Source organism: Microcaecilia unicolor, chromosome 13, assembly GCF_901765095.1.
Source record: "Microcaecilia unicolor chromosome 13, aMicUni1.1, whole genome shotgun sequence".
Classification (NCBI taxonomy): Eukaryota; Metazoa; Chordata; class Amphibia; order Gymnophiona; family Siphonopidae; genus Microcaecilia; species Microcaecilia unicolor.
Genome location: NC_044043.1, coordinates 73,321,861 through 73,334,192, shown reverse-complemented (window position 1 = coordinate 73,334,192; position 12,332 = coordinate 73,321,861). Strand labels below are relative to the sequence as shown.

The 12,332-nt window shown below is 46.2% G+C and overlaps 1 protein-coding gene across 2 annotated transcripts in view; it reads right to left on the bottom strand.

Annotated features, from left to right (window-relative positions):
- PRKCZ (protein kinase C zeta) overlaps positions 1 to 12,332 on the bottom strand; it is a 245,692-nt gene that overhangs the window by 35,904 nt on the left and 197,456 nt on the right. For both annotated transcript variants that reach the window (XM_030185630.1, XM_030185629.1), the window contains exon 17: positions 38 to 127. In XM_030185630.1, coding sequence (XP_030041490.1) covers positions 38 to 127 — 90 coding nt within the window. The remainder of the gene's footprint in view (positions 1 to 37; positions 128 to 12,332) is intronic.

Below are 12,332 nucleotides of genomic sequence, written 5' to 3'. Positions count from 1 at the left end.
AGCTGAAAAAATGGGACGAATGAAAGGTTTCTTTTACCAGATCCCAGTCTATGCTGCGGAAGAACGTATGCGACTTGATATCTGAAAACCCTGTTTGCAGCTGGCAGCCAAGCCTTTCTTTTGGATCCTGTGAAGGAAAGAAGAGAATTATTTGAAAGCAGATCTCTGAAGTTTTTTGCAATTACATTCAAAGCAGTTTACAAGTATATACAGTTACTTATTTGTACCTGGGTCAATGGAGGGTTAACTGACTTGCCCAGACTCATAGGAAGCTGCAGTGGGAATTGAACCCAGTTCTCCAGGATCAAAGTCTGCTGCACTAACTACTAGACTATTCCTCCACTAGCGACATTCCATGTAGAATCTCAAATACGGAATGGGAAATGTTCTGTGGTTTACATAGCATATACAGGTACTTATTTGTACCTGTGGCAATGGAGGGTTAAGTGACGCCCAGAGTCACAAGGAGCTGCAGTGGGAATTGAATCCAGTTCTCCAGGATCAAAGTCCGCTGCACTAACCACTAGGCTATGCCTCTACTCCAGGGAGGTAAACAGCTGAGCTTTCAATCTGCCCCTGCACTAGTTTTCCAACCACCGCTGTACTCTTTTTTCCAGGAAACATCAGCCTTTGATCAGCCTTGGTGGAGGAGTGGCCTAGTGGTTAGGGTGGTGGACTTTGGTCCTGGGGAACTGAGGAACTGAGTTTGATTCCCGGCACAGGCAGCTCCTTGTGACTCTGGGCAAGTCACTTAACCCTCCATCGCCTGCCACGAGTGGGAAAGCGCGGGGTACAAATGTAACAAATAAATAAATAAATACACACACCTTTCACATCATCCCCAAGCAATATCCCAGTGTCTAAACATGATGTGAAAAAGAACACAGCTTTAACATCAGAAGTCATTTTTAATGAAAAGATAGGGATTTTAATTGGAAAAACCATAGCTGGAACTGGATGCCATAAAGCACTTCTACTACTACTACTACTATTTAGCATTTCTATAGCGCTACAAAGCGTACGCAGCGCTGCACAAACATAGAAGAAAGACAGTCCCTGCTCAAAGAGCTTACAATCTAATAGACAAAAAATAAATAAAGTAAGCAAATCAAATCAATTAATGTGAACGGGAAGGAAGAGAGGAGGGTAGGTGGAGGTGAGTGGTTACAAGTGGTTATGAGTCAAAAGCAACGTTAAAGAGGTGGGCTTTCAATCTAGATTTAAAGATGGTCAAGGATGGGGCAAGACGAAGGGGCTCAGGAAGTCTATTCCAGGCATAGGGTGCAGCAAGACAGAAGGAGCGAAGTCTGGAGTTGGCAGTAGCGGAGAAGGGAACAGATAAGATGGATTTATCCAGGGAACGGAGTGCACGGGAAGGGGTGTAGGGAAGGACGAGTGTGGAGAGATACTGGGGAGCAGCAGAGTGAGTACATTTATAGGTTAGTAGAAGAAGTTTGAACAGGATGTGAAAACGGATAGGGAGCCAGTGAAGCGACTTGAGGAGAGGGGTAGTATGAGTAAAGCGACCCTGGCGGAAGACGAGACGGGCAGCAGAGTTTTGAACCGATTGGAGAGGGGAGAGGTGACTAAGTGGGAGGCCAGCAAGAAGCAGATTGCAGTAGTCTAAACGAGAGGTGACAAGGGTGTGGATGATGGTTTTGGTAGAGTGCTCAGAAAGAAAGGGGCGGATTTTACGGATGTTGTAAAGAAAGAAAAGACAGGTCTTGGTGATCTGCTGGATATGAGCAGAGAAGGAGAGAGAAGAGTCAAAGATAACCCAAGGTTTCGAGCTGAGGAGACAGGGAGAATGAGAGAGCCATCAACAGAAATAGAAAACGGGGGGAGCGGGGAGGTGGGTTTGGGGGAGGAAAAATGAGAAGCTCGGTTTTGGTCATATTTAATTTCAGGTGGCGTTGAGACACCCAGACAGCAATGTCAGACAAGCACTCTGAATATGGGTAAGAGGAGATGTGTTACATTTACATTTGTTCATCTTTGTTGTATGCCTTATTGAAGAGGTGGGTCTTCAGAAATTTGTGAAAGTTAGTTAGTTTGTAAATCGTTTTTAAGTTACGCGGCAATGCGTTCTATAACTGTGCACTCAAGTAGGAAAAGTTTGACGCATGCGTTAGCTTGTACTTTAGACCTCTGCAACAGGTTCTGAAGTCTATATAATAAACCGTGCTGAGGTTCAGAATAGTGCTAATGCACATTAGAAATGCCATGAATGTGGGTTGACTACGTGCATTATTGGCACTTCTAACCAGCATTATGTAGCTATTGTAAACATCTGTGCAAAATAGGTAATAATCTGCATGATTATACAAGTCAATTAGGGGTCTGTTTACTAAGCTATGCTAGTGGCTTCCGCACGGGGAACGGGCTGTGTCAGTACTAGAGCACAGCCAGCTGTGTTACCGGCTTTAGTACCTAACTCCAGCACTAAGAACACATAGTAAAATAATGCATGTTAAAACTTGTTAACATTAACACAAACCCAGCAGAGTAGCTTACATCTAGAAAGCAGGATAAATTATACATACTAGTGTGGGTGGTGTCATCCAATGGCACCAGAGAACCTGCTCTTGGATCTCAGGAAGAAAACAAAGTTATTTACCTCTAGCAGATCTTCTCAGAGGACAGCAGAACACTTCAAATGTGACATTACAGGATACAGCCCTGTATGGATATAGCTCTTCAGCTTTAGCAAAATCTTTGAGATCATTCTAATGAATAAACACATGCCTTCCCACCCACCACTGTTGCAAGGGACTTCGCCAGTCAAGTCTCTAGCTAACAGAATTAAACTCCAAGGAAAGGAGGGAGGGTATGGAGGAGTGGCCTAGTGGGTTAGGGTGGTGGACTTTGGTACTGAGGAACTGAGTTCGATTCCCACTTCAGGCACAGGCAGCTCCTTGTGACTCTGGGCAAGTCACTTAAGCCTCCATTGCCCCATGTAAGCCGCATTGAGCCTGCCATGAGTGGGAAAGCGCAGGGTACAAATGTAACAAAAATAAAATAGATACTATTGGAGATTCTACATGGAATGTTGCTACTATTGGAGATTCTACATGGAATGTTGCCATTCCACTAGCAACATTCCATGTAGAAGGCTGCGCAGGCTTCTGTTTCTGTGAGTCTGACGTCCCGCACATATGTGCAGGACGTCAGACTCACAGAAGCAGAAGCCTGCGCGACCACATTGGTGATCTGCAAGGGCCGACTTCTACATGGAATGTTGCTAGTGGAATAGCAACATTCCATGTAGAATCTCAAATAGTAGCAACAGTGGAGGAGTGGCCTAGTAGTTAGGGTGGTGGACTTTGGTCCTGGGGAACTGAGGAACTGAGTTTGATTCCCACTTCAGGCACAGGCAGCTCCTTGTGACTCTGGGCAAATGGGGGTTCTCCATTGCCCCATGTAAGCCGCATTGAGCCTGCCATGAGTGGGAAAGCACGGGGTACAAATGTAACAAAAAAAAAAAAAGTAAGAATATGTATTTTGCTGTCCTTGGAGAACATCTGTTACAGAAAAGTAATGTTTTCTCTTGAGGCCATGCAGGATACTAAAATCCTTACGTGGGACTCCCTACAAAAAATGGGAATAAACGATAGCCTTACAACAAAGTAAAAATATCTTTATGAAGGCAGACAAACAGAAAATAAATGGGGAGGGGGAGGGGGGAGTTTTGAGTTGGATTCTAAATCCCAAACTAATTCTGGAGAACTATCTGGCCAAACTGTCTGTGGCCAGATAATTCGCAGGTCCATTAGAGTGGCATGCAGATCCCTGGTATAGTCTAGTCGTGGGTGTAGTGCACTGGTCCCAGGCCCATTCCTCCACAACTTCAACAGGTAGAGGGAGGTATGGGCCCGGGACCAGTGCACTACACCCACGACTAGACTATGCCAGGGATCCTAACTGTGAGCCCTCCAATGGGTGGCAGTAAGTGCTACTTGCCGCATGGCCATGCGGTAAGAGTTCTGTTACCGCATGGACATGTATGCTGGGCTTTTATTTATCTGCTGTGGTACAAAGGGCCCTGGCGCGGAGGAAAAAAATGGCCCCTGCCGCTAGCGCAGAGCACTTTTTCCCGCAGCTTGGTAAAAGGACCCCTGTGTGAGGGCAACTTCTGGGAGAAGCACTCCACTTGCATTTTTCAACAGCAAAATTTGTGCAAGAGCAAAGAACAGAATAGAGGGATGGAGAAACAAGCATAAAGCCAATTAACTGGAAAAAGCCCCTATGATGTCAGATGGGAGGAGGGGCAGATAAACAAGCAGACGGCCAATCGGCTGAGAGAAAGCCTCTCATGTCAGCTGTGGGGGGGGGGGGGGGGTGTTCAGCAAGGAAGAGATTCCCAAGCAAAATCATGGGGAGGGGGCAGCCTGAGAGAAGGCAAGTAAGCTGCAGGAGGAAGGTGGAGCCAGCATCAGAGCACAGCAGGGGAAAAGAGACAGGAGGACTGTGGAGACAGCAAGTACTTGCAGGGAAAAGGAGAGAGTAGAGCAGCAGGGTCCCTGGGTCCGTGCAAAACATGGACACTTACAGAAAGATTGTTCTGTGCATATGCTAGGCACTTTCCCTACCGAGCTGCTTGCTGAATTTACTTGAAGCTCATTTGCATATCATTTTCTTCAACCATTGCTCGATATTTCAAAATTGGTAAATTCTACCACGGATCAAAAATGCACATGGTTTTTAAAGGAGACTTTTGAGTATCGGTTGATTCCTAGTACTCCAGAGGAAGGGCGCAGTTCAACAGAGGTATGTGAAAGAGAACTGTTTTGAAGGAGAATTACACCCCCAGAGTTGGCAGGTGAGGCCTATACCCTGGGCTGATTAGCTTAAGTGTAGGCCATGAGGAGTGCCTAATTTGTATATTGTGAAAAGCCTATTAAACAAGTATATATAGGAAGAGCTGGTTTGCTGAAGAAATACCAGAGCTCGTGTTTTGCTTAAGGCAAGAAGGTGCCGGCCACAGGAGGGCCTGAACAGAGGTGATGGATAAACTCACCCTGAGTATGAGTTGACTCAGAATCAGGGACTACTAGAGTACTTGGTATTATCAAAAGCAATTGTCTCTGCGCTTTCTTCTTAGAGGCAAGGTTCTCAGCTTGCACTGTGGAACGATGTGCTGATACACTGGCCATGAGTGCCTAATTTCTATATTGCCAAAAGCCTACTAACCAAGTATATATGGGAAGAGTTGGATTGCTGAAGAAATACTAGAGCTCATGTGTTGCTTAAAGCGAGGAGGTGCTGGCCAGAAGAGAGCCTGAACACAGGTATTTGATAAAGTATTGTCAAAAGCAATTTTTTCTGCACTGCCTTCTTAGAGGCGTGGTTCTCAGCCTGCACTGTGGGACCGCTGACTGAGATTCTGTTAAAAGTTCTCAGCCTACATTGTGGGACCATGGGCTGAGATGCTGTCTCTAAGCTCCTTCCTTTCCTTAGAGGCAAGGTTCTCAGCCTGCACTGTGGGACCATTGGCTGAGATTCTGTTAAAAGTTCTCAGCCTACAATGTGGGACCATGAGCTGAGACGCAGTCTCCGAGCTCTTTCTTTTCCACAGAGGCAAGGTTCTCAGCCTGCACTGTGAAACCCTTGGCTGAGATGCTATTAAACGTTCTCAGCCTACACTGTGGGACCATGGGCTGAGATGCTGTCTCTAAGCTCCTTCCTTTCCATAGAGGCAAGGTTCTCAGCCAGCACTGTGAAACCCTTGGCTGAGATGCTATTAAACGTTCTCAGCTTGCACTGTGGGACCGTTGGCTGAGATTCTGTTAAACGTTCTCAGCCTACACTGTGGGACCATGGGCTGAGATGCTGTCTCTCAGCTCCTTCCTTTCCTTAGAGGCAAGGTTCTCAGCCTGCACTGTGAAACCCTTGGCTGAGATGCTGTTAAACGTTCTCAGCCTGCACTGTGGAACCATGGGCTGAGATGCTGTCTCTAAGCTCCTTCCTTTCCTTAGAGGCAAGGTTCTCAGCCTGCACTGTGGGACCGTTGGCTGAGATTCTGTTAAAAGTTCTCAGCCTACAATGTGGGACCATGGGCTGAGATGCTGTCTCTAAGCTCCTTCCTTTCCTTAGAGGCAAGGTTCTCAGCCTGCACTGTGAAATCCTTGGCTGAGATGCTATTAAACGTTCTCAACCTACACTGTGGGACCATGGGCTGAGATGCTGTCTCTAAGCTCCTTCCTTTCCATAGAGGCAAGGTTCTCAGCCAGCACTGTGAAACCCTTGGCTGAGATGCTATTAAACGTTCTCAGCCTGCACTGTGGGACCGTTGGCTGAGATTCTGTTAAAAGTTCTCAGCCTACAATGTGGGACCATGAGCTGAGACGCAGTCTCCGAGCTCTTTCTTTTCCACAGAGGCAAGGTTCTCAGCCTGCACTGTGGTACCACTGGCTGCGATGCCATCTCTGTCTCTTTTGTTTCCTTAGAGACAATGTTGTCAGCCAGTACTGTGGGACCATTGGCTGAAATGCTGTTAAAGTGAGGTAGTACTCTGTGGGAGTTTTTGGTTTTTTTTTTCATATGTTGTGAGGTAGCAGAGGCATGTGAATTCTCATACATGCCAAGTAAAACTAGCCTTTTGTCATCTCTGAAAAAGAACCGTCAGGATGTCATTGCCCTTTCCTGTGGCTGATTCATCCTGCTTGTCATCAAGAAAACTTTCTCCATCAATTTTTTTTTTTAAAGAACAGACTATACTATGGAATTCCTCCGTAGCTAAAGTGTATGATATATTAGCACCACTCTCTGCTATTTCTCTCTCCAATGACCACTATAGATCTGAACCTTCGTTCAATCAGTCCCTCGTACTGCTGAAACACCAGCTCCAACATAAGGAATGAACATGAATTTTATTTATTTGTGGCATTTATACCCCGCTCTTTCCCGCTCAATAGCAGGTTCAGTGCAGCTTACAAAGTGTGGTACAACGTATCACAGAGATAATACAGGTTTGGGAACAATGTATCAACGAGATGACATAATTATATAGAGTAGGTTCAGTGCAGCTTACAATGTATGATACAAAGTATCGCAGGGATGATACAAAGTATGGAACAAAGTGTCGTAGAGATGACATAGTTACATAGAGTAAGACAATAGTAAGAGATGTGGGGAAGGGGTTGAAGTGTGGGTAATACTAGTGTTGTGGAATTATGTGTGGAAATATGTTTGAGAGTTAGGACACCTCCCTCCCCCCCCTCCACTGACAATACTTTAAATGCTTATAAATTCCTAGCATTCTCATATTAAAAAAATAAAATCCATTCAGCACATAAATTTTTTTTTTTTACCCAAACATATATTAGTTCCTACACTCACTGACTACATTCTCTACTGCTTCCACTATTACAGATACACATTTAAGAGCAAATGACATTAGTGAACATTTCTCAGCAAAGTTATCTACCCTTAAATGTTCATTGGGGCTCCCCTCCTTGACTTCTTCATAATGTACTACCTCAGTCAACTTTCTTAGCTCACTCACTGAGCCTAATATCACCTTGACTAGTTTATTTTCCACTTTCAATCTTCCATCAGTTGCTACAGTTACACGTTTTCAATATTATAGTAACATAGTAAATGGCGGCAGATAAATTCCTGAACAGTCCATATCCAGTCTGCCCAACAAGATAAACTCATTTTACATGGTATGTGATAATTTATATGTATACCCGAGTTTGATTTGTCCTTGCCATTCTCAGGACACAGACCGTAGAAGTCTGTCCAGCACTGTTCTTGTACTAAAAGTTCTGAAGCTAACATCGAAGCCCCTTAAAATTTACAGCCCAGCCATATCTATTCAGTTACAATCAGACCGTAGAAGTCTGCCCAGCACTGGTTTTGCTTCCCATTTACCAGCGTTGCCACCCAATCTCCGCTAAGATTCTGTAGATCCAACCCTTCTAAACAGGATTCCTTTGTGTTTATCCCAAGCATGTTTGAACTCCATTACCATTTTCATCTCCACCACCTCCTGCGGGAGGGTATTCCACATATCTAGCACCCTTTCTGTGAAAAAATACTTCCCGACATTACTCCTGAGTTTGCCCCCCTTCAACCTCAATTCATGTCCTCTAGTTCTACCACCTTCCCATCTCTGGAAAAAGTTTGTTTGCGGATTAATACCTTTCAAATATTTGAACATCTGTATCATGTCACCTGTGTTTCTTCTTTCCTCCAAGGTATACATGTTCAGGTCGGCAAGTCTCTCCTCGTACAGTTTGCAATGCAAACCCCATACCATTTTTGTAACTTTTCTTTGCATCGCTTCCAACCTTTTTACATCTTTAGCAAAGATACGGCCTCCAAAACTGAACACAATTATTAAACCAACTACAGTTTTATATGACCCCTCCTGCTGCCTTAAACGCTTCACTTCTTTGTTCTTAATGTTACTTCAAACCATGATTATAGTCAGTCTAGAACAGGGCCAAGTTCTAGAATGCCTTGATTTATCCAAAAATCAAGGATTCTACATCAAGAATTTCAAACCCTACTAACCTTCATCCAATGTTCAATCTCCCATTTATCTCCAAAGTATTGGAGACAATAGTTCTTAAATAACTAGGCAATATTTTGGATAAAACAAATGCTTTACACCCAAATCAAACAGGATGCCGAAGACAGCACAGCACTGAGACTGCTCTTGTAGGCATCACTACCTTTATATATTACCATCTTGACCAGGGCCGGTCTTAGCAAGTGCGGGGCCCGATGCAGACCAATTTGGTGGGGCCCCATCCTAGCCCCGCCCCTATCCTAGCCCCGCCCCCGCCCATTGATAAGATTATTCAATTTTTAGAAAATTTTTTATTTATGAAATCTCTCTATATAAAACGCACCTCCAACGTTCTAATGAAGCCTCACTTACCCAACATTCTAAAAGTGAAGGGGGTGAGATCGCTTTGTGTCTGCCCCGCCCACGCGTCAAACGTGATGACGTCGAGGGCGGAGCAATGACACTCAACCAATCGCATCGCTCTGCCCTCAACGTCATCAAGTTGGACGCGAGGGACGAGCACACATGGAACACACACGTTGCTAGGGACTTTGGAGGCTTCAAAACAAGTACGCACCTCCCCCTCGCCCCCCCCCCCCCCCCAAGGTCGCCTATTCAGTTCGACTCTTCCACTCTCCAAACACCCGCGAGCGAGGTCGCTGCTTCCCCCATTCCCCCCCCCCCCCCCCCCCCCAGGGCCGGTCTTAGCAAGTGCGGGGCCCTGTGCAGACCAATTTGGTGGGGCCCCGCCCCCACCCTAGCTCCGCCCCATTGATAAGATTATTCCATTTTTAGAATTTTTTTTTATTTATGAAATTTCAAATAAAGACAAATGAAAGCTAAACTTGTACAAAAAAACTGATTGAAATAATAAGCACAATGCTATCATCATGAAACCTCCCCTCCCCAGAAATTATTCAGTTCAAGTCCACTACAATTAGTAGTTCCAATTCTCATAACAAAGGAGAAAATAAGGAAAAATATTAAGAAAAGATCCAGCACAGTGCTACAGTGTACAAGGTATGCCAGGAATGCTTTATCTGCCTATGGCTGGAGAGAGGTTGAGTGACTCGATGCGGTCCCGGTCCGGGTCGGAGCGGAGGCACGAGGCAGAGTTGAGGCACGCTGAGTGGGGCCCCCTTAGGCGCGGAGCCCTATGCGGCCGCCTTGGTCGCCTCTGCCTAAGACCGGCCCTGCCCCCCCCCAAAGGTCGCCTCTTTCAAACACAACCCCCCCCCCCCGAGTTCGCAGCTTCCTCTCTCAAGCCCACCCTCCCCCGAGGTTGCCGTTTCACATATCCACCCTCCCCCCTCAAAGATCGCCGCTAATCTTAACAAAAAAAAAAAAAAAAAAAAAACCACAGACAGCCTTCAGCCATTGGCTGTCTGCGCTGCAGCCACTCATCTCTCACTGGCCCGGGAGCACAGGAACACGAACTTCAAAACAACTTCCTGGTACCTGCGCTCCTACGGAGACAGAAAGAGGAGAGAGGAGCAGCAGCACAGCAAACAAATCAATGCATGAATGCTGCATGCACTGCCTGGGAGGCAGCACAGAAAAGAGGGAGCAGGGCTTGGGATGAAGAGGGGGGGCTTGGGGGAGGGACAGCAGACTGGAATGTCGACGGTGAACACAGGGGGAGGAAGAGGAGCACAGAACGGGAAGGGGAATGCGCCCCCTGCTTAAAACACTCACACATACACATACACACACACACTCTTTCAAACACATACACTCACTCTGAGGGGGGGGAGGGTGGCCTGGAACTTGGAGAGTGACTGGGGCGGTGAGAGGAGGGGAAAGAACAGCGGCACAGTAGGGGGAGGGGAATGCACCACCTGCTTAAAACACTCACACATACACACACACTCTTTCAAACACACACACTCTCTCCCTCAATCACTCACACACAAAGTCTACATATATCAAACGCACACTCACATTCTTACACACACACTCATTCTCACACACACAGCCTCACTCTGTCACACTCTGTCACACACACTCGCACATTCACTCAGTCTCTCTCACACACACACTCTCACGATGAAAACCATGCTAGCGCCCGTTTCATTGGTCTCAGAAACGGGCCTTTTTTTACTAGTTTCAAATAAAGACAAATGAAGCTAAACTTGTACAGAAAAACTGATTGAAATAATAAGCACAATGCTATCATGAAACCCCCCCTCCCAAGAAATTATTCAGTTCAAGTCCACAATTAGTAGTTCAAATTCTCATAACCCCGGGGGGTCAGAGGTGTGGACACACAATCTCTCCACTGCAAAACACTATACACAAACTTGTGCAAAAACACAGTCAGAACCTTACCAAACCATAACAGCACTAATTCCAAGGACAGGACGAGCTACAACCTTATGCATGGAAAGGCAGAACTGTAATTACACTAGGCTCTAAAACACCAATACACTACCTTGTGAAAAAAAAAAGGGCTGCAAATACTACATGCTAGCAGGATACTGCACCTTGATCACACATGAAAAACACACGACACAACAGATATGAAGGCAAAATAAACTGGAAAGTTACCTCAAGAAGTCAGACTCAGCATGCAGCAATACTAGAAAAATTGAAACTTACATGCAAAATATCACAGATGCACATTTCTAAAAGCTGACATATTCCAATTAATAAATTCTGAATAAAATACTTTTTTTTCTACCTTTGTTGTCTGATCATTTAGTTTTTCTATTCGCTTTGGTCCGAGTGTCTTCTGTTTTATGCAGTGTCTTCTTTCCGTTTGATATTTTTTCTCTCACCGTGTCCACCATTCTCCTGTGTCCTTATGTGTTCTGTCTACCATCTGTAGCCCCCTGTCCCTATCCTTTCTCCAGTTTCAGCATCTGCCTTCAAAGTGTTCCGATCCAGCCCTTAAATTCAACAATTTGCCCTCCATCCACATCCAGCATTTCTCCTCTCTCCCCTCCACTCCATTTCCAGCAATTTCTCCTCTCCCTGGGCCCTGCCATCCCATCCAAGTCCATCCTTGGCCCTCTCTGCCCTTCCCTCCTCCATCCACATCCAGCAATTCTCCTCTCTCCCCTCCCCTCCATTTCCAGCAATTTCTCCTCTCCCTGGGCCCTGCCATCCCATCCAAGTCCATCCTTGGCCCTCTCTGCCCTTCCCTCCTCCATCCACATCCAGCAATTATTCCCTCTCCTCCATTTCCAGCAATTTCTCCTCTCCCTGAGCACTGCCATCCCATCCAAGTCCATCCTTGGCCCTCTCTGCCCTTCCCTCCTCCATCCACATCCAGCAATTCTCCTCTCTCCCCTCCCCTCCATTTCCAGCAATTTCTCCTCTCCCTGGGCCATGCCCTCCCATCTGTTCCTCTCTCCCCTGCCCCCCTCCATTCACCCATGTATCCAGCAAGAAGAAGGCGGGACACAGCGAAGAGAAGTGCTTTTACTGGCTGGGAGCACTTTCACTGACGCTGCCGGACTGGAGGTAAATTTAAAAGCAAAAAAGGAAAGGGATCGATGATCGATCGTGGGGGAAGGGCGGGCAGTTCGGACAAGCGGCGGCGATCCCCGGCCGGAACTAGGTCAAGGCTGACTGAGGCGCGCCGCGCGGGGCCCCCCTAAGCGCAGGGCCCTATGCGGCCGCCTCAGTCGCCTCGGCCTAAGACCGGCCCTGATCTTGACCAAGATAAGAATGTGGTACTTATCTCTTTGGATTTATCTGCTGCATTTGACTTAATCAATCATGAACTGCTATTCAAAGACTACATTAAATAGGAATATTGGGTACAGCTCTTAACTGGTTCTCTTCCTACCTATATGGCCATACAAATAGT